This window comes from Syngnathus typhle, linkage group LG2 (assembly GCF_033458585.1).
Source record: "Syngnathus typhle isolate RoL2023-S1 ecotype Sweden linkage group LG2, RoL_Styp_1.0, whole genome shotgun sequence".
In the NCBI taxonomy this organism is placed as follows: domain Eukaryota; kingdom Metazoa; phylum Chordata; class Actinopteri; order Syngnathiformes; family Syngnathidae; genus Syngnathus; species Syngnathus typhle.
The window spans coordinates 4,982,124-5,008,453 of NC_083739.1; the positions used below are offsets into that span (position 1 = coordinate 4,982,124).

Genomic DNA, 26,330 nt, shown 5'->3' on the forward strand with positions numbered 1-26,330 from the left:
ATGGCCACACGAGGGCGCGCTTGCACGATGCCGGTCAATTGATTAACTTCAAATCGACTCCAACCTTATGAATGCAAGAAGAATTCTGCAAACATGTACAATTTATCCACAATTTGACTAATAATAAGGATTTATCAACCTAAATGAGTGGCCCCTTTTTGGAGAAGAAAGTTTTAATTTTACAGTGAACACAAGAACAATTTCCAAATATTTCGACCATGACTGAATCCACCCGGAGGGTTCTTCCAAAAAGTAGGTTCGTTGAAAACTCTTGAGAAAGTGAAGCCTAAATCTCGGGGTCACGACGTTTCTGTTGTTTTACGGTGTTCTGCGATTATTGCCAAATAAAAAAAAATCCGGCACCAGCGGTCTAAATTATTGCATTTTAGCTGCTGTTAATTTCGTTCCACTCCTGTGGGATTGCAACGAAATAAAATATATATAATTCGGTACCACCAGCAAATGTAATACGGAAGAAAAAAAAAACGAGGGGTGACGGGATTCTGACTTTTCTTCCTCAGAATTCTGACTTTAGAGTCAGAAATTCTAAACTCAGAATTCTGACTTTATTCTCAGAATTCCGACTTTAAAGCCATTGTATGACGTCATTAAAGCCCCCAATTCAAAGAGTGTGGAGAAGCGAATCAATTTTCTTCTCCAATCAGTGCTCCATTGAGAATGACTTTTTTTTTGTGTGTGGACTGGCGGTGCACGCGCTTAACCGGCGGATAACTTTCTCACAAGTTGACAGCTATTATTAACATTTTGGAACAAGTTTTTCATTTCAGGGTAAGTCAACCCCGTGTTCACAATTAGACTCGGTTTGCGGAATCATCTACCTGGAATTAGTTGAATCCTCGTGAACATTTTTTGGAGACTTAAAAAAAAAAGCTTTGCTCGTCTTTACTTGCTATTGAGTCAATATTCCGTGAATTTCCACGGAAAATGTGATTCTTTTTTGTGCACTTGACAAATGTTTGTAATTTAATTTAATTTGATCATTTTAATCGTGTGTGATGGAAATATTGATTTTGAAAGAAAACAAGGTTTTCCAACAAATCTTAAGGGTTGTGCTAATTTTTAAACTGCCAATTGATTGTTGGTGTTTTTTTTTTTCTTTCAATTATTTGAAAAGTTTGGCTGATTGAAAAAAATAATCAAAACAGAACAGCGTCAACTTGAGACAATATTTATAACTTTTTTTATTTGTTGGATTTGAACAGATATTGCGTAACACCGGCATATTCGTATCGGCCTTTTTTTAAATTCTAATGTTTATGTTAGATTAATTGAAAGGGATGGCAAAACATGTTAGTTTGATGTGTCTCGTCATACCAAACGAATTAAGTGTGGCGGCGCCAATGAGGCGTTAGTCACATGCAAACCTGAACAAATTGTGTGATAACATTCACATCAGTATAAAGGAGCGGCTGAAGGGCCTCATCAGCAGATGCCACAGACGTCCATGCCAACATGACTGCCTCTTTACCCACCTACCAACTCCTCTGCCTCATCCCCGTCTTGGTCGTCCTTCTCCTTGCCTTTGGAAAATTTTTGTCCTGCCGGCACGGCAGTTCCCCGGTGGAAGGTCACGGCTTTGGCGTGCTGATAACCGGCTGCGATAGCGGCTTTGGATACGAGCTGGCTCGACGCTTGGACCACAAGGGTTTTGTGGTCTTTGCCGGCTGTTTGTTTCCACAGGGGTTGGGTGCCCAGAACCTGGCCAAAGAGAGCTCGGGTAATCTGAAAATCCTCAAACTGGATGTCACCAATGATGAGGATGTGGAGCAGGCAAAGAGGATGGTGAAGGAGAACCTGCCGGAGAAAGGTGAGATGATTAATGATGAGCATGGTAATGTTGTGAATTTGGAAACGGAGTGCATCGAGGAGCTGATGATCATTTTGACCGAAAGCTCCTGCTTTCTGCTCGTCCTCAGGCTTGTGGGGGGTGGTGAATAACGCCGGCATCTCAGACTGGGCTGAGATCGAGTGGAGCACAATTGAAGACTTCCGCCACATGGTGGATATCAACCTCTTTGGCGCCATCAGGACGACCGTGGCCTTCCTGCCTTTGGTGCGTGCAGCAAAAGGTAAGAGATCAAAGCGATCTTTCCCTTGTCACGCCACCGACTGTCATTTATTTTCCTTCCTGTCCACCGCAGGTCGGATGATCTTTGTGTCGAGCATCTTCTCGTTCTTTAACTGCCTGAACATGGGGAGCTACAGCGTATCCAAACGGGGACTGGAAGCCTTTGCTGACTGCTTGCGGGTGGAAATGGCCAGCTTTGGAGTGAAGGTACTTTTGATGGAACCCAAACGCAACCAAATCATGTTGATGTTGAGGCGAAAAATAAAATATGCGAAAGGCAGCAGACTTCCACAAAGGCTCGTTTCTGTTGCCGTATCAAACTTGTGTAAAACCAGCATGAAATAATAGTTTCCATTTCCCTTCACAGTGCTTTTGTGGTAATCGTGGAATAGGATAAGTGATTTTTGTTAAACTTCAGGGTTATTGCATTTCCAGCTGATTTTATTCCCCAACAGTTGCGTTAAAAAAAGAATCAGCTTGTGGTTTGTCCTCACTCCTCGGGAAATATTCGAATAAGTCAGCTAAGCACTTTGAGATTTTCTTAAAATGTAAAGTGCAATATAAATATAATTTATTATTATTAAGAAAAAGAAATCCCTGGTGGAACCTTGACGTTTGTATCCTCTCTCAGGTTAGCATCATTCAACCGGGTAACTTCGGCCAAGCTACCAACATTGTGAAGATGAAGACCCAAAACGATATTTGGAACAAGTTGGATGACGAGCGCAAGCAAATCTTCAACCGCGACTACATTGAGCTGGCCATCAATTACTTTATATCCACATGCAAGATGGGCTTCACCAACCCAGACAAGGTCGTCGCCGCCATGTTGGACGCCCTGACGGCCCCCCGCCCAAAACCTCGATACATGATCGTCTCAGCCATGGATCGGGTCTTCTTCCAACTCTTTCCTTTTCTCCCGAGTGCTCTCACTGACTCTGTGTTTTCTCTCAGCTCCATGTATACGAAAAGAAAAGAAATGCTGTATGTGAAGTAGGGAAAGACTTGTTGGTTTTTTTATTTAATGGTATGAAAATGACATATGGCAAAATCTGTAACTAACTGACTGATGAGTCTTAACTCTAAAGAACAATGGTCATGAAGGGTCTATATTTGATTTTTATTACTCTATTAGTCACGGTTTTGAGCGAAGGCTCGACTGTATTTTCTTTGGTTCTCTTGAACTAACTGCTCGGGTCATTCTTGAGAATCCTGCTTGTTTGTATGCTATCTTATGTATTCTATAAAAAAAAAAAATACATTGGGATTTTTTTCTTGGGTCTAGGGGGCCCACTAATAAATTGCTCTTGTACTATGGGCCAGGATTTTGTGTGCGAAATTTGTAAAGCTCTTTGTTCAGTAGATTTATTACTAGAAGGTTTTCTGAAATCAGTTTGACATGCTGTCCTTGTGATGCTGCTAATAAAATTGGTGGAACGAGTTTGACCCTTGTTGAGATTCACGCTGGAAAAAAGTGAAATCATAAGTAACATATAATTTCTTAAAATTCAACCTAAATTTGCTATGTTAAGTTATTTTGACTTGAAATAAAACTGTCAAGCAAGATCATTTTGCTTGTTTCAAGATACTTATTTGATAGTCTTGTCAATGAGTATTGAAAGTGAGTTTCAAGTACTAAGAGGATTAAAACAAACACTTTCAACATTTTAAGATAACTGTACAACAATAAAAGAACCTGAAGCGTTTTTAGTTTAAAAAAATACTCATTTCAAGACTACTGTCGATATGAGCCTAATATTATTTTCTCATTTTTCTAAATCTTGTCAAGTAAAACTTTCTGATTCTGATAATTTGGCATTTTTTTTTCTCAGTTTAACATATATTTTTCTTAAAATCGCCAGTGAATTTTTGCAGTGCACTTTTTATTCTTTTGATAGAGACATGACACTCAGATGTTCCCTTCCAAATTAAGTTCCTCCCAAACATTTCTTTATCATAACATAGTCTAGACACGTCATTTTGCACCAAAATTCACCAGTTTTAATCCATTTCACGGGGCGGCCATTTTGCCACTTGATGTTGAAAATGACATCACAGTTGTCAGGGTTTATTTTCAGTTGACATCAAAATGGCCGCCCCGTGAGATGAATGAAAACAGATGGATTATTTAATTCATATTCCACAAACAAAAACATTTGTCAGAAGACTATTTTGACAAGTTAGGCTGCACAGAACATATTATCAAGAAAAGTCTGAGTCTGATTGCCCTTTAATATTCTTCATTTCTGGTATCTGTTTTAGTCATTTTCAAATGTGTGGCCTATCACTGTTTTTAGTTGACCCATGACTGCCTTTTCAGGAAAATGAATCCTGTTTCCACGGAGTGACGATCTTAAGGAGAATGTCTGGTGATTCTCAATCATAATTAAAAGGTCTCACCAGCTGAATGGGATGGGAGTTTCCAAATGCATGTCCTCATCTCGAAAAGAAACTGGGGCGATGTGAGGAAAAAAGCATTGGTGCAGATTCCAAGAACTTTTGGACATTTTGGGGTAACCAGGGTTTTTTTCTAAATTCCAAATGGTTCATCTTTTTCATTCAAGCTATGGTTTATGCAACTGGAAATAGCGCCATTACGTTGTTGCAATACACTAGAGAAATTTGTGAGCTGAAGTGTGAGTAAATGTGATATGTAAAGATTTGTAAAAGTGTGAAAAACAATCAATTTATTTACTGTTATTTGAGTGTATAAAGATGAGCTGTACTATTCCAGAAGGCAGGGTTTTTTGGTTTTTTTTTTTACTAAAGAAATCAATTGTCACGTCCTTGTTCTGTATTGGGATGATGTGTTACTGAAGGCAAGGTTTTATCAAAGGAACCAATTGTCACGTCTTTTGGTGTAAAGGAAGCCATTTACACTCATGGGGTAAATACCTCATTCATTCAATTCTGTCCTGTGGTGACCTTGAGTCTCAGATGATGCTGAATGAATTGCATGCCTTCAGGCTTTTACTGACTGACCTCATTGAAGTTTTTACTTATTTTTAACATAATTAATCATTAAGCAGCAATGTTTATATTCTGGTAGTCGGATTGACATGAATATTTTGTCCTTGTAACATTATTGTGTTAGACTTATTTGTCTGAAGGTTGATGTTTTCTCTATTTTATAATTTTTTTTTCAACTAACTGAAATGTGACTCAAGGTATTCTGTGTATAAATTGTTTTGTGTTTTTTGTTAATATCAGGGATGGACAACTGACAAGTTTTTTCAAATCCCTTTTTTTTATGTAAAAATAAAGATTCAAGTTTCTACTTTAGAGTTCTTTTCGGCTTCCGTATATGCTGAGTATAACAGCTTGGGTACAGTAAGACGCTCCACTCTGCGTTTATTTTCAGTTCATTTAAAATGAAGTAACACATTTGTTATGGCGGTCAAGGTTTTAACCCTGAACAGTGGCGACATGACATTCTGTTTCAATGTTATATTCAGTTTTAATTGTACATTGATGCATATATTGTACTTGTTCGCGGTAATACCGAGCATCAATGTACTTCTTTGGACCGTTCAATCAGAAACGAGTTGTAGCGATTATAGACGATCTTCGCCGTTCGCCTTGTCAACAGATGAATTCGCCTACGCCTGTGCTAGCCTAGCATTCCATCACGTTAGCTTCTGGCTGCTTTACAAACGCTTACCGGTTCAACATAAAGCGTGAAGAAAATAACGAGCTGCCGGTAAGGATTCTTTGTACGATGTGACAAGGTACACGGAGGAGCACCGTAAATTTGTGCTGCTGTTTATAGTTGAATGAGTCGCACGACTCGCCAGCTGGAGTCGGCTATGGCTGTTAATATGTTGTTGTTGATGATGGTGATGATGTTGTTGACAGGAGGACACCTGCTTGTCACGACTGACATGTTCCACTTTCCTCGCCGACAGATCATCAACGCGTTGAAGATGTTAACGGGCAGCGAGGGAGTTTTTTTATGACACGCTCATGGGCAAATAAAGCTCACGAATGGAAAACCAGATGAGGAGGTATGCTAAAAAAACATTTTTTCTTGGGCTAGTGATCGGAAGTTTCTAAGATCAGTTCAATAGGTGATTTTCTTTTTTTAATCTTAAGCAGAACCCTTAATTGACAAACTACTAGCTACTATTTATTTGCCCACACAAGAAATATAATGACAAACCACAATCATAAGAAGCAATTGTGCAGGTGAGATGTTTTCCCCAAACATGAGCTCAATCATTTTAAAATTTATTTTCCCTGTTAAGAGCCGAAATTCTATTAAATAAATTCTTTGTTAATTCCCATGGAATGTTTACACCTTTCAAAATATATGGACGATTGCAACTGTAAGAGATGACCCATTCCAACCATCTCCTCTATGACTCATGATCTGGCAGCTCTGAAGATGATGGTGGAGGAGGGCGAGGCCTGCTCCATATCTGGAAGGGCTACTATTACCGTGTGGCCCCCGAGAAACTGCTCCTCCCCCATCCAGTTCTCCAGGTCGCTCTGGGTAGAAACCATGGAGTTCTGCTGGTGGAAGGTAAGTGGAAAGTGTTTACAAACTTTTAAGTCCCCCGGTTTTTCATGGTCTTGCTGTGTTCAATCAGGCGGACAGGTGTTTACATTCGGACACTGTCCATGGAAACAGAGTCAGGCGACAGAGTTTGTGGCGCCCACTCTGGAGGGCGCACTCAGCGGACAGCTGGTTGTGGCTGTGGCTGCCGGAAGCTACCACAGCGGGGCGGTGACAGACGGCGGCGGCGTCCACATGTGGGGCGACAACACCGCCGGACAGTGTGGTTTGTCGGGGCTCACCTCCGTCCCCAACCCGACTCCAGTCGCTCTGGCGGACTCTGATTGTAGCTCCTTGCCGTCGGTGCCTGTACTGGAGCTGGCCTGTGGGGAAGAGCACACCTTGGCGCTGTCGGTCCAGCGGGAAGTGTGGGCTTGGGGCAGCGGCTGTCAGCTGGGCCTCGGTGCTACCGTTTCTCCCGTCTGGAAACCACTAAAGGTTGAGCACCTAGCAGGCAGGTTTGTACTTCAAGTGGCCTGCGGGGCCAAGCACAGCCTGGCCCTGGTGCGCCGCCTAGGCCCCCGGGACATCCAGCGGCCCCCGGCCGATAAATGCGGGCAGTGTGAGCAACTGCTCTTCACCATGACGGACAAAGAGGATCATGTCATCATCTCTGACAGTCACTACTGCATTCCTTGCTTAGAACAGCAGGAGGAGAGGCTCCAAACGCCTTCGATAAATCCTGCGCTGAAAATGTCTCCATCAGAACCTGCCCTTTCCTCCAAAACCTCCACATCACCGCCTCAATCTGTGTCTCCGGCACCTGTCAATAACTCTGAATTAGAAAATGCGGAGACTCAAGAGTCATCTGCGGCCGGCGAGGAACCGCCTGCTTCAAACTTTGACCTTTCAGGGACAAAGTCAAGTGGGGCACCAAGTGCCAAGGCTTCTCCTTATCCAGATGAACAGGCCGTCAAAGATTACCTGAAGAAGCTCTCAGATAGCACCCAGGCTGAGAAAACACCAAAGGTGACACTTGGAGGACTACACACGCTGCTGGTAAGAATAAAAGTACACATTTCCGATTGAGTAAAGTCCAACCCGCTTATCGCATCGTCCGGGTTGGTCATTTTTAAAGCCGGTCGATCGTCTTGTTTGTTTTTAGCCCTCAGCGGCCGGACTCATCAGCGCCTCCTCCAACAATCCCCTCAACAACCTGGTGGCCTCTTGCGCTTCGGCCGTCGGCGAAAGGGTCGCCTCCACCTACGAGGCGTTGTCCCTGAAAAAAATGATGAACATGTACCTTCCCACGTCGCGCGGGTCAGTCAAGCAAACGGCCGCCGCTCACCCAGCGGGTGAGAACGGCGCCGAGCGTGTCCGACAGGAAGACTCTGCGCAGGCCAAGAAGAGTTCCAGCACTGGCGACATCCACGAGGAGGAGGCGGAAGGCCCGCGTCGCCGCTTGTCGCTCCCGGGACTCCTCTCACAGGGTAGATACGCTGTTCACCTCTTATCCTCCTCCTATGGGCTGCTGTGTAAGTAGGGCCCCGTGGCCGTGCATGTTGGCGTCACCTGCATGTTTCCTCCACACGTTGTGACGTTCTTGTCGTGGTGCATCCATTTGCCTTCTTTTCTTCCTCTCAATGCGGTTTTGATTTTTTTTCACTTACTTGCTGTGTTTTGACACCTGCAGTGTCCCCACGACTGCTACGCAAGGCCGGCCGTTCAAAGATGGCCGCCGCCGCGGCTCTGACCTCATCGGGAATGGCGACTCCGGCGGATCAAGAGGTGCTGCCCTCCCTGCAGACGGAGGTGTGGAGCTGGGGCCAAGGCCAACATGGGCAGCTCGGCCACGGGGACAACGCGGACAGGTCGGGCACGTTGCTCGTCGGTGCGAGCGAGCGGCCGGGTAACAGCTCAAGTGTGATGTTTGCAGATCGCAGCCGCTCTGCATCAAAAGTCTCAATAGTAAAGAGGTGGTGCGAGTGGCAGCCGGTTCTCATCATTCCCTCGCACTGACTGCCCAGTCGCAGGTCAGTCGATAACTGTGGTCGCGGGACTGCCTTGAGGATATTTCACAGCGGTTGTAAACGATAGGACCCAGGCTACTTCTGAGTCCCAAACAACATTTTTGGGGTGCAAACATTTGGGGTTGACTCAGAAGGTTTAGCCCGTGTTTGATTTCCTTTTATTTATTTATTTATTTATTTATTTATTTATTTATTTATTTATTTATTTATTTATTTATTTATTTATTTATTTATTTATTTATTTATTTATTTATTTATTTATAATTATTTTATTGATTTTGTTTTGTTTCCTTTAATTAATTAACTCTTTTTTTAATTTCCATTTCCTTTAAAACAGGACATTTTGTTCAAATTGACAGTGCATAAAATGCATAGACACGTGCATTATGATTTTGTCATAATTTTGAGTCATGATTTAGTCAGCGATTTTGTCTGTAACATGTATTTTGACGGAAAGGGGGAGGGGATGCTGCGCGACACTCTTTTTGGGGGGGGGTCGTTATAGAACAACATTGATGGACATATGCTCATTGCATACTGTGTAACAAAGTTGAAATTATCTTCTTGCAACTTCTGTCTCTCTGTCTGTCTTGAAGTTGTTGTCGTGGGGAAGTAATAGCCAAGGTCAGCTGGGCCACATGGAGTCCCCCAGCACAGTCCCTCGTCCAGCCAAGGTGCGGTAGGCACATTTTAAGTGTAACTTGCCATCAGCGCACTCTAATGTACCCCGCTATCCGGGCCGCAGCTGTCAGAGGGAATCCGGGTGTGGGACGTGAGCGCCGGAGAGTGTCACACGCTGCTGCTTGCTGATGGAGACTGCATGCAGCCCATCATCTATTACAGTGGAGAGCAGGTGAAAGAGGGCAAGCAGCAAGACGGAGACAAGGAAGAAGAGGGGGAGGAGTCATGTGACGGCTACGCCCGGCAGCCTGTGCTGCTTCCCTTCTGCATGAACGTAAGAACAAAACGTGTACCCTGTTAAACCACTCGGTGAAACTCGGGTTGTGACGCTTGTGCTTCCCAGTTAGGATTTGTGAGCAGCGTGTTTGCTGGCGGCCAGCAGTGCGTGGCACTCTCAGACAAGAACGTGATGGGCTTCATCGCCAGCTTGCACGAGCTGGCGTCGGCCGAGAGGAAATTCTACTGCAAGCTGTCGAGCATCACGACGCAAGTCTTGAGCCCCTTGATGGCTCTCGGTAAGAACGACACGTACGAGAAAAATGTCATCCCGTGGTTGACAAATTTATTTTCCTAGAATCTCTGAGCGCCAACCTCGGCCCGGTCATCTTCAAGATCCTGCGGACGCTTGCCGGTCAGTTTGGGCACTTGTGTCATCTGACCGGGCAGCACGCCGTCAGTCTCACCGCCAACCTCCGGCGCAGCCGCAGTCTTAAAAGTCTGTTTATCCTCGACCACACCAGCATCTTCCTGGACTCCTACAAAGAGTATGTGTTCAAAATCCATAACTGACACTTTACAGTCTTTACACATGATGGCGTCAAACCCAAGGCCAGATACGGCCCGCCACATCATTTTCTGTGGCCCGTGAAGACACATTTTGTATGGACTTTGTGTCATTACTAAAATGACAAATTATCTTCACTTATTTTAAAATAGAGACAATTTGTATGACATTTTTGATCAGTTTTTATAAGTCTCTGATTTCAAAGCTAGTTATTCGTTAGCTTGTTGCGTAGCCTATCCTGTATGAATCGAGAATACGTCATAATGGCACTCTGAGGGAAGCTATGACGACAATGCAGCCTGCGACAAAACTAGAGTTTAACACCCCTGCATTCTTTTTCAAGCTACAGCAGCTCTTTGGACGACTTCCAGGTGATGGGAGGCTTCCCGACCCTCGCCAAACCCTCGCTGTGAGTACGCTGTCGGACGGAAAGCTTTCAGTAAAAATGTTTCAAGTGTGACCGCTGCTTCCAAAGTCAGACAGTGTGTCATTTTGTAGTCAGTAATGTCATGGTCAGTTCTCGCTTGAATGAGTGTAAAAAAACGATCTAAGTCGATCGAATAAGATATGCAGCAGGGAAGGTCACTTCGATAATGCTTCTTTATATAAATATAAAGAAGCATTATCGAAGGAATCTATTGGAATGGGGGAAAAAAAAAATCTCAAGTGTGTTATTTGAAACGCAAACTTGAAGTGTTTTGAGATGAGACCGCATAGCGCACCGAGTTGAATCGATAGAATATTATTTTAATTACACAATTTGACAGGCAAGAAAGAGTCGAGGAGTTTTTATGAACAAGTTCATCCGTTTCTCCAAAGCGATTGTTTTGGAAAGAGTCCCGAGCTCCTTCAGAAGTTGTCCGAGTGCAGTGAGGGGAACCTCGCCGTGGTGGACCTCCTGCAAGCGCTCTTCTACCTGCCCGCTCTTCACCTCCAAGAGTACGGACGGCTCCTGCTCAAACTGGCCACGTGCTTTGAAGTTGTAGGTCAAGCGCGACGGGCTCCCTCGCAGCCGGCGGCTCGGCTCAAACCCGCCGATCGATGAGACGTTGCGCGTTTGTGTCCGTCAGAGCTCCAGCGAATACCAACGACTGCAGGAGAGCTGCTCCAAGTTTGAAGCTTTGGACCTTCTGCTGAAGAAGAAGAAGAAGGAAGCCGAGTACACCTTTCTTTTCTGGAAAGGCTTCCCCGGCAAGATGACTGTAAGTTAGCTTGCCCTAACTAACTTTTTCCAACTTTCCACACACACATTCACACCCATGGCCAGTGTGAAGTCTTCAAGGATCCTCACCCATCTTTTTATTTTTTTTTTAATTGTTAGGACTCTTTACGAAAGCCTCACCGCCGCCTCATCTGCGAGAGTAGCAACAAAGCTCTGACGCTGCAGAACGCCGGAAGGTTCTCTGTTAACTGGTTCATCCTTTTTAATGACGCTCTCGTCCATGCGCAGGTCAGCTTCACACACACACACACACACACACACACACACAAACGCACTTATTGTACCTTGCTGCGCTTTCAAGCTGTTGTTTGTGTGTGCTTGCCCTCATGCTCTCAGGGCATGGCGCCTTGTAAAAACCTCGTAAGTATGAAGCTCCGCATCGTGAGTGTGCGTGCGTTTGTGTGGCAGTAACATGTATTTCAAAAATTATAATATATAGAGAAAAGAATGAACTAGTTCATGTTTGGAACAGTAACTTGGTTCCAAATTTTTATGAACTGAACAACTTTTCTAACATTGGTCTGGATGGAAAAAGCATGAGGACAAGTTGACCTTGTTCCGTTTCAAAGGAAGGAGAAATAAAAAACGATTCCCTGAAACGCTTTCGCAAGGCCTGTCAAAATGAGTTACAACTTGAGTGGTGGAAGAAAACCGAAGACAATCGTGAACAGAAGCCCGTCTCATACCTTGCTGTGACACAAAGCCGCCATGGTTGTGTGTTCCCACGGCACATTTAGTCATTTGACAAAATAAACCTTAGTTAACCTGTACTTGACATCAACAGTTTCGAGCTTTTTGAGAATAAATGGAGGGAGGGATGGACTTGTATGTTGTTTTTTTTTGTAGTATTGAGTGAGTCTGTGTTGTGCACATCCCCCCCCCCCTTGGCCATTGTCATTTTCTCTCCCCCCCTGCCCCTTATTTGGGTATTAAAAAGTCTGACAAGAGCCGTGAGTCATCTGAACCCGCAGGCAGTGGCATGTGTGCGCGGCATGACTCTGAGTGCGGCATGACATCCGACTGACCTTCATCTCCCCCTCCTCAGTTCTCCACCCATCATGTCTTCCCCTTGACCACATTGTGGGTGGAGCCTATTCCAGAGGACAACACTGGCCTGTAAGTGACTTTCAATTGATGATCAAAGATATTTGTGAAATCAGACATTTGCTCATTTCAATTGTCTTCTTTGAGGAGCTACGGACTGAAACTGATCACACCAGAAGAAATGTTCACCCTGTTAGCCAGCTCCGCCATGGAGAAGGTGGGTGAAATGAATAAAGACTGTCCATGTGAAGAGTTGGTGCAAGTTTTTTTTTTTTTTCCCGGTGCTCACTTGACAGGCCAAGTGGATCCGTTGCCTCAACCAAGCAGTGGCTCAGGCCCTCAGCTTAGGTGAGGGACAAACGTTTGAGCCTCCCATTTGCAGGAGCGCCACGTATACGTTTTACAAGGACGGACGGCTGAAAGAGGCCACGTACGAGGGCCGCTGGCTAGCCGGAAAGCCCCACGGAAGGTACGACTTGTTGATGTTTGTGTGTTGTTGTTTTTTTTCCCTCAAGATTGCAGGTTAGCATTGTTGCATTTTTCAGAGGCGTGATCAAATGGCCTGATGGGAGGATTTACACAGGCTCGTTTAAGAATGGACAGGAAGATGGGTGAGCTTCAGCCAACATGATCATAGATGGGATGTCATATCTTGTCGTAAACATATTTTTGTTGTTGTTTAGGTTTGGGGAATGTGTGGCTCCGAATAAGAGCCTGGACACAAACGATCGCTATCAAGGTCACTGGAAGGACGGCAAGATGCACGGCGTGGGCACGTACAGGTGGGCATGTTCTGCTATTTGTTTTATAATAACATGGAAACATGTTTTGATCTCTCAAGGGGGAATTCAACTGTTCAAATATGTAAAATCTATCGTGTGTATATCAGATTATTTTTAAATAGAAATAAAAACCTTCCATGCAGTCTATGGGCCCCTTCAAAAATTTAACATGAAACATAAATAAACGTAGCTCCATGCAATATTGTCTGGAAATATTTAAAAAAAAAAGAAAAAAAAATAGTACCAAGTGTTTGGTTATCTATTTTTTATTTTAAAAAAATAAATAAATACTAATACCGATGTTCTTACGAGTGTTTTATTTTCTCAAAAAAACTTAGTTGTACAGCAGCAGGCTGATGCAACACATGACACAATATCATTTGATGGTAGCGTGACTTATGAGTGCCTGGACTTGTTGCCCGACTGATATTGGCTAATTCTGATATTTGCCCGAAGAAAATACCAATAACCGATTCATCTCACGATTGATTAAAAATATATATCTCGTTGTTTTTCTATATGTGCACAATGATTGGCTGGCAACTCTATGCGTAGATATGCCAGCACCGAGGTCTACGACGGCTCCTACCAGGAAGGCCTGCGGCACGGCCACGGGATGCTGCGGAGCGGCAAACTCAACACCTCCTCGCCTAGCGTATTCATCGGCCAGTGGGTGAACGACAAGAAGACAGGCTACGGCGTCTTTGACGACATCACTAAGTACGTAGGAGCCTGCTGCGGCTTCCTGTTTCAATGCACTGTGAGAGCTCCGGGTTTTTTTTTTGCCTCCATCAGAGGCGAAAAGTACATCGGCATGTGGCAGGACAACGTGCGGCAAGGCAACGGGGTCGTCGTCACGCAGTTCGGCCTTTACTACGAAGGATCTTTCAAAGACAATAAGATGACGGTAGGAGAAGAGATGATGACAAAGTGTTCATTTCCCGGGGAAAATGTATTAAAATAAATGAAATACTTTATTTGGGCCCCCACTAGTCTAAACACAGTAAGTATTCTGAGCAATATTATGGAATAAGAATTAAGCAGAAGAATCCACCAGATGTTTTTAGTCATCTCAGGAAGCTGCTATTTTGTCTTACACTGCCACCTGCTGTTGACTTTAATTGGCGTCGTGGTGCCTGCGGACTCGTGTTGCAAACGTCACGTGTCCAAAGCCCAAAATTAGGTGAGCTGTGACGTTCTGAGCCAGCTGGTGGCAGTAGAGGGCACCGACGGGTGCATTTTTCTGTTTAATTTTTAATCCACAAATGCAATATTAATCAGAATACTGCAGTTACACTACACAAATTAGTATTTTATTGCAATGAAAATTTCTCACCGACGTTAACTTCAAATTTGCCATTGGCTATTGAATTATCAACTTTTGTTTCATTGTAGTATGTCACTGTAATGAGGAAAAAAAAAAAAGTTCAGCCGTGAAAAAACAAACATTGATTTTGTCTTTCAGGGCAGCGGAATCCTTCTGTCTGAGGACGATACGACGTACGAGGGGGAGTTCTCCGATGATTGGACACTTAGCGGCAAGGTGACTAAGTATTCCATTCCTAATCAATCCCCAGGGCAATGGCAGTATTGACACACGTGTGACCTTAGGGAGTGCTGACGATGGCCAACGGCGACTACCTGGAAGGCTCCTTCAATGGCGAATGGGGCGCCGGTCCCAAAGTGACTGGCTCCTACTTTAAGCCGCAGATGTTTGAAAGTGACAAGGACAAGATTCGATCAGTGTAGGTTCACTTTGATTTCATGACGTGGAAGTCATGATAAGAAATCACTTTGCTGCCATGTTGTTTCCTTGCATTAAAATAATGATTTCATTGTCATTTTAAGAATGAAACACCCGTTTCTAAACAAAATCCATTTTCACTGTGTTAGGAATCTGGGCCGTCTTTGCGTGAGCGCCGAGGAGAAGTGGCAGGCGGTGTTTGACGAGTGTTGGCGCCAACTCGGCTGCGAGACCCCCGGCCAGGGTGACAACTGCAAAGCGTGGGACAATATTGCCGTTGCACTCACCACCAACCGACAACACATTCTGGACAGGTTTGTGGCCACTTTTTTATTGATAATCCCCGCCCCCTCTCCCTTTTCGTCACATTTGAAAATTATTCATGCGTCTCTCAGTCCAGAACCCCTGTCTCGAAGTCACAGCAGAACTCTGGAGGGCTTAGAGGTGATCCCTCAGCATGACGGTCCCATGACAACGGAGCGATATCACGCCATCCATCTTTACCTCATCAAGGTACAAGTTGTACACCACTGAGCTCATACAATTTCAGTTAGACATTTCTGTGATGAAAAAAAGTACTCAGGGTGAGTGCTGATAAGCACTTAAGGCGGCATAAATCCCACAAATCATTTGTCATCTTCGCAGGCATGTGACACCCCGCTTCATCCGCTGGGCAGGCTTGTGGAAGCCTTGGTGGCGGTCTACCGGATGACGTACGTCGGCGTCGGCGCCAACCGACGGCTCCTGCCGCAGGCGGTCTGCGAGTTAAAATCTTATCTCAACCGCATCTTCCAGATTGTAAAGTGAGCACCCTCAAGCCCCAGCACGCCATTTTTCTTCACACAGCGGCGGTTCACAACACAAGTTATCTCAAGCCACTACAGTAATCCCTCGTTTATCGCGGATAATTGGTTTCAAGACCACTCGCGATATGTGAAAATCAGTGAAGTCGCGTCCCCCTTTTTTTTGTTTATGTATGAATAAGTGTATATTAAACCATATAAGTGCATATGTTATCATTAGAACATTAAATAATTGAATTGTTAAAAGTCTGCGATGTACTGAAACCGCGATGTCGCGAGGGATTACTGTACAGCAGTTCAAGAGCTGTTGTTTCTGCGCAGCTTTCTGTTCCCAGACTTGCCAGAAGATGGCGGTATAATTCGAGAGCCAACCGACCTCGGGGAGAAGGAATCGGACTGTGAAGTCTCCAAGCAGGATTTGAACGTGAATCTGGAGCGGTCGCTCCGTAACCACGTGGTGAGCAGCTTGGCTCTGCTGCTCCCTGTGCTGTTGCCCCGCCTCTACCCGCCGCTCTTCACCCTCTACGCTCTGGACAAGGAGCGAGAGGACGATGTCTACTGGGAGTGCGTCCTCCGCCTCAACAAGCAGCCCGACCTGGCTCTGCTCGCCTTTCTGGGTGTCCAGCAGTACGGCTCACGCTACAAGTGAACTGCAGCAACTCAGATGCACGTTTAAATCGTTGCTTTATTGTCTTTCAGGAAGTTCTGGCCCATTTCAGTCTCCATGCCAGCACCTGCGGAAAACCTCCAGGTAGTTTGGCTTGTGTGTATTTGTTTCCTAGCACACACAAATGTAACAATGTCTCATCCAGGTTCTGTCAGGCACCAAGGATACTTGCTTCGCTTCTGCAGTCGAAACTCTGCAGCAAATTAGGTTTGTCCTCTTAAGCATATGAATGGACAAATAGGCTCATCTGATACGAATATATTTATTTGTGAAGTTTATCTTGTCCTTGGGTTTTCAGTACAACATTCACCCCATCAGACAAGCTCCATGTGATCCAGCTGACCTTCGAGGAGATCACAAAAGAAGTGCAGTCACTTCTGAATCAGGACTTCCTGTGGTCCATGGATGACCTATTTCCCGTTTTCCTCTACGTGGTCCTGCGTGCTCGGTGAGCGCCAACATTTTTGGATTCATTTATATCCATCTATAAATGTGGGTCAAATGTAGCGAAAAAATTTTTTTTCGTCAAATATACTAGAATTAGAAACCTCGGGTCAGAGGTCAACCTGATCGAAGACCTGATGGACCCTTGCATCCAGCACGGAGAGCATGGAATCATGTTTACAACTCTGAAGGTGATGACTTTCATAAGTGATGGAGGCCATAAATGTTGACCTCTAGTCGAATTTTGCTCCCGATACAAAGGGAAAAAAAAGCGACTGTCACTGACTGAGTGAAGCTCTGGAAATGTTCTCTGTCCAACCACAGGCCTGTTACTACCAGATCCAGCATGAGAGGATCACTTAATGCTGCAGCAGCAGCTACTTTGACCGACGCGTGCGCCGTGGCTCCTCCCCCCGCCATCAGCCCTGCCACTAAGCGCTCCATCTGCTGCTGGCATTTATAGGATAGGAAGACCGCCTTCCCCCTTTTGTGACCACGAGCGGCCGCCGCAGTGTTGTTCCCGCCATGTACAGTATGCACTACTTCCACATGTGAAAAAAATCCTGAACGTTTTGACAAGTTATCTGAGCGTGTACAACACTATACATAGTAATTCCTTCTCTTTTTTTTTTTCTGTCAGAAGACATGATTGATTTTAATCCATCAGGGCTGTCCGTGGGACAATTGCAAGCCTGTAAAGCAATTCAAGCCATAAATCTAGCAAGCAGTGCTCCAGCTAGCCAAAAAAATAATAATAAATTGGACAGAAAGCATACTAGGGTCGACGCAACGGAACCCGATGCATGCTCGTTTACTGTAGGTCACAGTTCTCACAAACGTTGTCATTTTGTAAGAATTCACTACAGATTGTTTAATCATTGTGATTATTTGGTGTTCTCTGATTATTTAAATGTGAAAGTGATTGCAGCCACAACTGAGACCTTCTTGTGAATGACACTAAAAACAGACTATTTTTCCTCAGTTTACATCTTTCTCAATTTGACTGGGAAGAAGCATACAGAGGATCTTGAAAGTCTACACACCCCTGCTCAGATGGCAGGTTTTTGCAATCTGGAAAAAAAAAAAGGTGCGTCTGATAAAAATTTATTGAGTTGTACAGCAAATAGGTGACATTCACAAATATTTTGGTCCGGCATTTGAACACGGGTGTGTAGACTTATACAGTAAGTGAAATGATTTAACTGACGTGAAGGAAGCGTTTGATTTACGCTCCGGTTATTATGAATTTAAGGCCTCGTTGCTGCTAAAACGATGGCTATAAAACTGAAGTTGTCTTTATTATTGAATGTGAACAAATGATATGTGACAATAAAGATATGTTTTGTTGAGGAATTCTTGGTTGTTACGGTTTGGACTGCGACTCGTAATTGTCAATTATTTTATCTTTCTTTTCTTAATATTTTCAAATGATTTATCAATGATAAAAAAATCATCGATGAATCATTCCACCTCTAATGGGCACGAAATGAAACAGAGTTCCATTTTGGTCCAATGTTTTGTTCTTTAATATTTGAAGGGTTTAAAACTAAGCCGCTTGTCACTCAAACAAAAACAAGTCACGCAGAAGAAAGAAATCTGTGGTTGTGCTCGCTGACCAGTGAGAAAAGTTTTGCGACACCTGAATCCCGCGCACAACTCTGCCTGCCGGAAAGAGTTAAGAAGATTTATCGGCTGCCTGGCAACGAGCCAGCCGGTGAGGGAAGAACTGGCTTCCGGTGGTCCGAGGCAACAGGCTCACTTGCCCTGGATTAAGTGGGATCGAGGAGATTACAGCTCACTCACTCTTCGTAGATTGATGACAGCGTTTTGTCCTCTTTTGTGCTTGCTCTCTTGGGAATGATTCACCAACAAATAGTCTTTTTTTTTTTAGAGTGATAAAAAGTCCAACATCCACAGAAAAGAAAATCTTGTGACGTCATTTGGACTCCGGAGGTATGATGCACTTTTTGTGTAAGTACTTTGGGTTACATCGATTTCCTTTTCAAATATACTATGCTTGACCATATGTTGTATTTCAAACCTTTTAAATGTAATTTAACATCTGACAAGATGAAACAATTCACTTTTTTTTTTATATAAGGGTACAATCGACTGCTATGTACAATAAAATCCTGTAATAAATCAAATCTTGACTTTATTCAGCCCGATACATTGTTTTTGCAAGCGGAGATCGACGTATTCTTTGTATTAGTCGCAGTGATGTTACAACCGGCGTGAACCCATTAACCCCTGATCTTTTCACACCGACAACCAGCTCGAGACTGGATTAACAGTAGAAAAGTGGGTCAATTGTCACACAAAGCTTCCAAAACTCCACCCGGTCGGTGTGTGTATTTGTCAGTGAGCTCCATGAAAACTCCCTTTTTTCTAATTTGTAGATTCTTCAGCTGCTCAGGGTCAAAGGTTGAGGCTCTAGTGACCATGAGGCAGGCGGTGGAGGCTCAGGTATTAAGCTCCCACTGTGAACTGGGAGAACAAGGTGAGTAGGAACAGCAGTGATGGTCCCCCCCCCCCACCAGCACCATTAGCACTGCAGCCATCTGTGGCTAACTGTTGCGTGTTGCAGGACTTCGGCAGATCCTGACAGATGTAGTAGAGGAAGTGAGGCGGACGGTGAATCAGGACATCGATGGAGCAGAGATTCTCCAAAGTCTACTCAACGCCTCCTGGTTGCAGTCGCTGCTCAAGGTGAACGTGCGCACACACCTACGCACACCCAACCGTGTGTAGACACTGAATGTTGGTATAATACAGACACACAAAGTATAGTTACACAACTGACTGCAATATTTGCCATTCTCCAGAGGATCAAGAATATATGCAAGTGACTATTGTGTATCTTCACCCTTTGTGTCCAAATTGATTAAAGCACAGGTGTCAAACTCAAGGCCCAAGGGCCAGATACGGCCCACCATGTCATTTTATGTGGCCCGCAAAGACAAATTGTGAAATTCATGTTATTACTAAAATTGCAAATTGTCTTCACTTTTAAAAATCATTTTTTGAAAAATATTTGAACAGGTTTTACTAGTCTGAGAAAGGCCTGATGGAATAATGATGTCACACTCTTGGCAGGTGTACGAGTGTCTTCAAAGATACGTGCGAGACTCCCCGGCGCCAGTTCTGGACGATGCTTGTGGGCTCTCATTTCAGGTTTCACTTTTATTTTCCTTTGGATGCTTTTCTGTCGCTGGATGTTTTTTCCACACGGACTTTATCCTTCATGCGCAGTTGCTGATTGACATCAAGGCGTTGCCGGGCTGCTCCGAGGAAGCTAAAGAGCTTGACCGACTCCTACGGCAGCCTCACCTGCAGGTAGGCCAGGAATTCTGACGGCTTTGATTTTTGCCCCGACTACAAGCCTTTTGCAACGCCCACGCAGGCTCTACTTTCTGCGCACGACACGGTGGCCCAAAAGAACTACGAGCCCGTGTTGCCGCCGATGTCTGCTGATGTTCCAGAGGAAGAGGAGGCCACCAGGATCGTGTGCCTGGTCAAGAACAAGCAGTCGCTGGTGAGCCGCAAAGAGAAAATCGTTCTTGTAAATCGAGATTCAATCAGCTGAGGTTTGACCTGATTCGACAGACGCCACCTGAAATCGGAAGTGGGTCACATTTTGATGGGATCGCCCGGTATTATCGTGACACGCGACCTAATTTATTTGACGAGATTTTGCTTCTTTTTTCGAATGCTTCTTTGCATCCATCAAATTGCGATTGTGCCGTGAGCCTGCAGATGGCACGACGAGCAGAGAGTTCCAAACTTTGTTGTTTCGCAGCTTTGCAGCTGTCTGAGAACTCACTCGGAACCGTCTGCCACACCCCCTCGTGTGGCCCAAAACCCAAGAACGGGAATCTGCAGTCACTGGGACACCCTGAGGCGCCTAACACGGCAGAGACTTCACTTAGATGGGTCGTTGGGGTCCGACCCGGATGAGACGGCTCCGGTAGTACGCAGAGGCAGCTACCCATCGGCGGAAGCTGCGGGTCAGGAAAGAGTCGGACCACGTGGTCGACCTTGCTGCGAGGCCATGAGCCGCAATTGTAAACCAATGAGCCAGTGTGGACTTTGTCACACCGACCTCCTCTGGCAGCAGAACGTAAACAACTCTTCTCCTTCGGTTTACAACTCGGTCCTGATTGGTAAGAAATGATCATCTGTCAGCCATCTTCAACCATTTTCTCATCATTCATCCATCCATCACGTCGGCCACTACGGTTCATCGATTGTAACGCCAGCGACCATCTTTTTTGTCTTTTTGGAGACAACTTCATTGAAGAGATAGATGACAGGAATGAGGATCAATCGTCTCCGCAGCCAATGGCACACCAGCGTGGGCCCGTGTCCCCGCCTTGTTTCTCTGTCCCCTACTACACCAACATGGACCACCACCTCCACTCAAATCTGCCTCCGAGGCTGAGAGAACAGCGCAGTCGCACGGCGCCCCCCAGCCCCGTGTGCCCCCAGCGGCTGGCAAAAATCCCTCCTCTCACAAAGCCGGCCAAGCGGGAGAGTCTGGACGAGCTGCGGAGCGCGGTGGAGCTGGCCGCCAGCTCCATGGAGAGCAGCACCAAGGACATCCAGCTCCTCGGGGAGAAGATGGCAAGTGCGACGGAGCGCATGTCCGAAACGGTCCACGACAACTCCCAGGCTCTGAGCTTGCTCAGCCAGGTGGTCGATCGGCTTCAGACGGTCCTCGATAGCGGCAGGACGGAGAGGAACCTCCCGCTAGCCAAATCTGCAGTTGTCGAGCAGCACAGATTTGCCGCGAAGAGCATGCAGCGGCCTTCTCTTTCCTCCATACCTTCGCTCCTGTCTTCATCATCCAGCTCCCTCAGCAGCTGCCCGGATGTGCCCACCACCTCCCAGGCTAGCAGCTGTCTATCTGGATCCCGCTACGGCTCGCCAAGCTGCAAGCCCAAAAATCCTCCAAAAATATGGCATCGCCTTACTAACGGCACCTTGGAAGGAGCCAAAGCGGCTTCCACTGCTGCCAAAGGTCTCTCCAACCAGCGGAAGAAAGGCAAGAAGACGTAACGTGAGAGGTGGAGCAAGGGAGAAATCCACCTCTTGGATTGTTCAAGATTCTTTGCGGTAGTTGGATATTTTCTTTGTCATGTCGTTCTCCATCGCCATCGTTTTCCTTCGTTCTGATGAACACTTCCGCGCTCTGCTCTGTTTGAAGGTTTTTTTCTTCCATTTCATGACAGCCCATCTGCCTGAATCCACCAGCTGTTCTGCTCACACTTTATGTGTTCTCCCCTTTTCTGTCGTAGGGAGCAACGATAAAAAGAAACGAAATCACGGGGGAGATTTTTGTGGCTCGGGTGATTTACGGAGGCCTGGCTGATCGCAGTGGTGAGTTCTGCCTTCAACCCTTGGAACTGTCCCACTGTGGACTATCTCCAAATTACAAAAGTCTAAAACAGCACAGGCTATGAATACAGTTTGAAAAGTAACTCCTAATTTGAATTGTGAGAAGTTTTTTGGCCGTGGGTCAAAATTGGCTATGCTGGAGCATTCGGTTATGGCTGGATGAAAAATGACGGTCAGTGTCGATGATGCCGAAGCCCAAATGAAAGTCTGAATAATTTATATATTATATTATATTATATTATATTATATTATATTATATTATATTATATTATATTATATTATATTATATTATATTATATTATATTATATTATATTATATTATATTATATTATATTATATTATATTATATTATATTATATTATATTATATTATATTATATTATATTATATTATATTATATTATATCATATTTTATCATATTATGTTATATTATGTTATATTATATTATAGGTCTGCTCCACGCGGGGGACCGCATCGTGGAGGTGAATGGATTCCCGGTGGACGGCTTGGAGCCAGAACAAGTCATTCAAGTTGTGGTAGGTTGTCAGATTTCATACGCGTCTGTTCTATCGGGAGCTTCTTTTTTTTTTAAATATTCACACCTGCGGAGTGGACAATTTCAAACTGAAAAAGTCCACTGATTTGTTGTTGTTCCAACCAGCAGGCTAGAGCACAGGGAACCATCATGTTCAAAGTGGTCCCCATCACTGACAGGCCAATTCACAACCACACCATGGTGAGTCTCTTCTAATTTTATCATCAACATTTACAATAATATAAAACTATTAAAAATGGACAACCTTGCTCTAAAAAGTGACTTATTCAAACTTACTGAATTGAACAAACAAAAGTGAAAATAATAAAACCTAAACTATGAAAACCCCAACCCTTGTTACGCAACAGCTTTACGTGCGCGCCATGGCGGACTACAACCCACAACAAGATCCCAGCATCCCCTGCACGGATGCCGGCGTGACCTTCAGGAAAGGAGATGTTCTGGAGATTGTAGACCAGACGGACGCTCTGTGGTGGCAGGCCAAGAAACTGCCCAGCAACGAGACTTGCGCGGGCCTCATCCCCTCCAGCGAGCTCCTCAAACGGTACGTTGGAACCTCTGCCGTCTACACAAGTGGAATCATCTTCGCTGACATGAAAATATGCATGGTTGCAGGAAGCAGAGGGACTTGCAGCCTTATCAGCCGCACACCTGTATACACATACGTGAGTTCACATGACATTTGTATCCCGACGGGCCTGATTTGCTGGAGAATTGCAAGCCATCAAAATTGAATGATGCTGATTAATTTAGAAATTCATCGTTCTTGCAATACAAACAAGTATTTTCCGCTCAAGTAGATATTTCTGAAATACCAGAAACAAAAATTGCACCGATCAATAATTTTTTACTATATTTATTTAATCATCTACATTTTTCTAGACAATTTTTTCGTGTTGGTGTGGTCCAATTCCAATTCCAATTCTGCCCTTGGTTTTTTTCTTTAGTTTTTCGTAATAATAATGATGACCATAAGAAGAATATAATTGATTTATTTATCATTATGTTATGTTATGTTATGTTATGTTATGTTATGTTATGTTATGTTATGTTATGTTATGTTATGTTAGGTTAGGTTAGGTTAGGTTAGGTTAGGTTAGGTTAGGTTAGGTTAGATTAGATTAGATTAGATTAGATTAGATTATTATTATTATCATCTGCAAAAACATGGACAAAGAATAATAAGATGGTATCATGCTGACGTATTAACGTACGCAATTGTGTCTCATCACCCGCTTGCCTTGCTGAAGTGAGCACAGTGGAAGAAGGTACTGCTCAGTTACCTCGTTTGATGAAACATTACACATTTATCATTTCATGTACTTTATTTCAATCTTCTCCCCGCAGAGGAGGACCTCATGGCCATCGATGAGAAATGCGTCGAAGCAGGTAAATGTTGGCTTCACCCAGCAAGTGTGCAGTCAAATTCAACATTGAGTAACTTCCACTGTGTGAATTTTCTTTCTCTCTCCCCGGCCCAGATGAGGAGGCTTTTGAATCTGGTAGGTAAGTCTTTGTTTGCTTTCTGTTCTGATTTGTTCTGATGTACGTACACAATGTGTGGCAATCCGTTCTTCCCGCTAATCATCTTTTACCTCTTGTTTCTTTTCACGTGCTTTCTGGATACGGAACATCAGACGAGTTACGAGTCGGTGAGAGATTAAAACATTTCATTTATTTATTGATTATTTTTATTTATTGTTATTCATTTATTTATTTTTATTGACTTATTTATTTTATTTGTATTTTTATTTTTTTGTTATTATTAAATCTAAAATATTCTCAAATATTTCAAAGGACTTTTATCCTTTCCCTCCTTTGACTATATATTTTATATCGAATAAATACTTTTGCATTAACTTTGCAGTAGGATCCCAAATTAGGACATTTGTACTCATTCAACATTTCCTTTTGCTTCCCATTTAAATTGTTTAAGAGCGGGATGATTTCAGCAGCGGCGTCGCCGGAGTATACCTCGGTGTGTCACCCGTCGCTCATCTGCATTCAGACATAGATGGATTTGGAAGAATGTCTTTTGTTTTTCTCAGCTGGTTTCAGGCAGAGCTTGCGTCGATGCCGCAGACGCTTTCACAGCAGCGCCCAAATGTTCTGCCCCAACAAGTGTTGCTATAACTGCAGCGGTGCCCTCAACTGTGCCTACGAGGAGGTCGTGCGCTACCAACGCGACTCCACTGATGTACATCGCCTCGTTGCCCTGTTAGGTACATGACGTTTGTGCAAAAAAAAAAAAGAAATTGGGTAAAGGTCAGGAAAAATAACTTTTGTCTTAGGCCCATCCGGCGTGGGCGTGAATGAACTTCGCAGACGCTTGATTGAAATGAATCCTCACACGTTCCAAGGAGCGGTACCTCGTATGTGCCCACTATTTTATAATAACACACATAGAGTCCTAAAAAAAAATAGTTGAAGAAGAACACCTTTTAATTTCCCTTTAACAGACACCACAAGAGCACCCAAAGGTTACGAGGAGTCTGGCAGAGAATATCACTTCACCAGTCGAGAGGTCTTCGACAAGATGGTGCACAAAAGCAGGTCTGATTTCAACTCCCCTAATAACTATATTTGTGATGGGATCCTTAAAATGTGTTCGGACTCTGCTCCCTGTGCTAACTGTACCTGCTCCTGCAGGTTCTTGGAGTACGGTGAGTACAAAGGACATCTGTACGGCACCAGCAGAGAAGCTGTGAGGGATGTTTTAAACAACGGCAAGATTTGCGTCATTGATATCGAAGCAAACGTGGGTGGCCGTTTTCGTATCGTCGTGTGTACAAAGACACAAATACTTTTCTCAAGTCAGCATGCCTGTGCCGTAATTTAGGCCATTCAAGCTGTTAGAACACATGACCTGCGGGCTTACATCATCTACGTGAAGCCGCCACCGCTGGAGCAACTCAGAGAAACGAGGAAGGACTCGTACATAACCACAGACTACTACGTCAACCGGTCCTTCAAAGTGAGTGTGAGGATCTGCAGGTAAGATGTTAAGAAGACAGAATTGACGTGTTGCCACCTCTGTCTGATAGGATGAAGACTTCCAGGAGATGGAGGAGGCTGCCCGCAAGCTCGAGACCCACTACTCGCAGTTTTTTGATTGTGTGATCGTCAACAACGACTTGCAGGAGTCCTGCGTCCAATTGCTGGCCGCCGTGAGGAAAGCGCAGGATGAGCCGCAATGGGTCCCCACCGACTGGATACGACCCACCGCAGACTCGTAGACAAAATTGCATGCATAATAATGTCTTAGTCCAATTAGATATGTCCTTGACTTGTCTCAACAACAAAAATCATGGCTTATTTTGTTCAACGTTTACAATTTAGACTGTGAGGTCATTTGTTATTCACTGCTTTTGTTTTTATTGTTCATGTCGTATTTTAAAAGGGATCACTGCGTGCAATGCATGCCAAAACACGTTAAAATTGTTGCTAAAAAATTGTTTACATTGTTGTGAAGCTTAAATTATGACCGATTTGGTACTTTGAAAGAATGAACTCTTTAAAACACTAATAAAACTTGTCAAGTCTGACTGGCTCTCGTGCTTTTATTTTGACAAAACCGGAAGCTAGTTGTTCCA

General features: G+C 44.3%; 3 protein-coding genes across 10 annotated transcripts; all 3 read left to right on the forward strand.

Moving 5' to 3' along the window:
* Positions 1-4: 4 nt before the first annotated feature.
* On the forward strand, positions 5-3,577 carry zgc:113142 (uncharacterized protein LOC503524 homolog). 2 transcript variants are annotated; one of them, XM_061266199.1, is made up of 5 exons: positions 5-789; positions 1,418-1,828; positions 1,938-2,090; positions 2,163-2,296; positions 2,721-3,577. In XM_061266199.1, the coding sequence occupies exons 2-5, from the start codon at positions 1,474-1,476 to the stop codon at positions 3,084-3,086; spliced, it is 1,008 nt and encodes a 335-aa protein (XP_061122183.1). In that variant the 5' UTR covers positions 5-789; positions 1,418-1,473; the 3' UTR covers positions 3,087-3,577. The 2 variants fall into 2 exon arrangements, with proteins under 2 accessions (XP_061122183.1, XP_061122174.1); XM_061266190.1 differs by having other exon boundaries at positions 5-1,828.
* Positions 3,578-5,481: 1,904 nt separating this feature from the next.
* Positions 5,482-18,138, forward strand: als2b (alsin Rho guanine nucleotide exchange factor ALS2 b). Of its 7 annotated transcripts, none has more exons than XM_061271541.1 (33): positions 5,488-5,789; positions 5,945-6,093; positions 6,466-6,611; positions 6,679-7,643; positions 7,750-8,119; positions 8,278-8,455; positions 8,521-8,617; positions 9,211-9,288; positions 9,360-9,569; positions 9,639-9,810; positions 9,870-10,059; positions 10,423-10,488; positions 10,899-11,061; positions 11,150-11,281; positions 11,401-11,529; positions 12,347-12,417; positions 12,493-12,562; positions 12,642-12,814; positions 12,891-12,956; positions 13,029-13,127; positions 13,683-13,847; positions 13,923-14,034; positions 14,593-14,670; positions 14,739-14,872; positions 15,021-15,185; positions 15,267-15,384; positions 15,517-15,674; positions 15,996-16,301; positions 16,374-16,425; positions 16,487-16,548; positions 16,640-16,789; positions 16,880-16,976; positions 17,110-18,138. In XM_061271541.1, exons 2-33 carry the CDS (start codon positions 6,074-6,076, stop codon positions 17,146-17,148), a joined length of 5,031 nt encoding a protein of 1,676 aa, XP_061127525.1. In that variant the 5' UTR covers positions 5,488-5,789; positions 5,945-6,073; the 3' UTR covers positions 17,149-18,138. The 7 variants fall into 7 exon arrangements, 6 of the variants coding, with proteins under 6 accessions (XP_061127512.1, XP_061127511.1, XP_061127514.1 ...); XM_061271550.1 differs by having other exon boundaries at positions 12,496-12,562; XM_061271556.1 differs by having other exon boundaries at positions 5,490-5,789; positions 7,750-8,074; positions 12,496-12,562.
* Positions 18,139-18,564: 426 nt separating this feature from the next.
* On the forward strand, positions 18,565-26,282 carry mpp4b (MAGUK p55 scaffold protein 4b). Its single transcript, XM_061273174.1, has 21 exons — positions 18,565-18,756; positions 19,185-19,285; positions 19,373-19,494; positions 19,882-19,959; positions 20,038-20,121; positions 20,189-20,320; positions 22,083-22,164; positions 22,632-22,717; positions 22,843-22,917; positions 23,085-23,281; positions 23,353-23,402; positions 24,085-24,126; positions 24,219-24,239; positions 24,375-24,389; positions 24,674-24,715; positions 24,786-24,959; positions 25,029-25,109; positions 25,197-25,290; positions 25,387-25,495; positions 25,577-25,711; positions 25,782-26,282. Exons 2-21 carry the CDS (start codon positions 19,228-19,230, stop codon positions 25,971-25,973), a joined length of 1,869 nt encoding a protein of 622 aa, XP_061129158.1. The 5' UTR covers positions 18,565-18,756; positions 19,185-19,227; the 3' UTR covers positions 25,974-26,282.
* The last annotated feature ends 48 nt before the right edge of the window (positions 26,283-26,330 follow it).

Coding starts and splice junctions, on each gene's coding strand:
- zgc:113142 (XM_061266190.1), top strand. CDS start 1,474: ATGACTGCCTCTTTACCCACCTACCAACTCCTCTGCCTCATCCCCGTC. Junction 1,829..1,937: donor GGAGAACCTGCCGGAGAAAG/GTGAGATGATTA, acceptor GCTCGTCCTCAG/GCTTGTGGGGGGTGGTGAAT. Junction 2,091..2,162: donor TTTGGTGCGTGCAGCAAAAG/GTAAGAGATCAA, acceptor TGTCCACCGCAG/GTCGGATGATCTTTGTGTCG.
- als2b (XM_061271528.1), top strand. CDS start 6,074: ATGGAAAACCAGATGAGGAG. Junction 7,644..7,749: donor GAGGACTACACACGCTGCTG/GTAAGAATAAAA, acceptor GTTTGTTTTTAG/CCCTCAGCGGCCGGACTCAT. Junction 12,563..12,641: donor CCAGCTCCGCCATGGAGAAG/GTGGGTGAAATG, acceptor CTCACTTGACAG/GCCAAGTGGATCCGTTGCCT.
- mpp4b (XM_061273174.1), top strand. CDS start 19,228: ATGAGGCAGGCGGTGGAGGCTCAGGTATTAAGCTCCCACTGTGAACTG. Junction 22,918..23,084: donor CAATTCACAACCACACCATG/GTGAGTCTCTTC, acceptor GTTACGCAACAG/CTTTACGTGCGCGCCATGGC. Junction 25,291..25,386: donor AAGATGGTGCACAAAAGCAG/GTCTGATTTCAA, acceptor CTGCTCCTGCAG/GTTCTTGGAGTACGGTGAGT.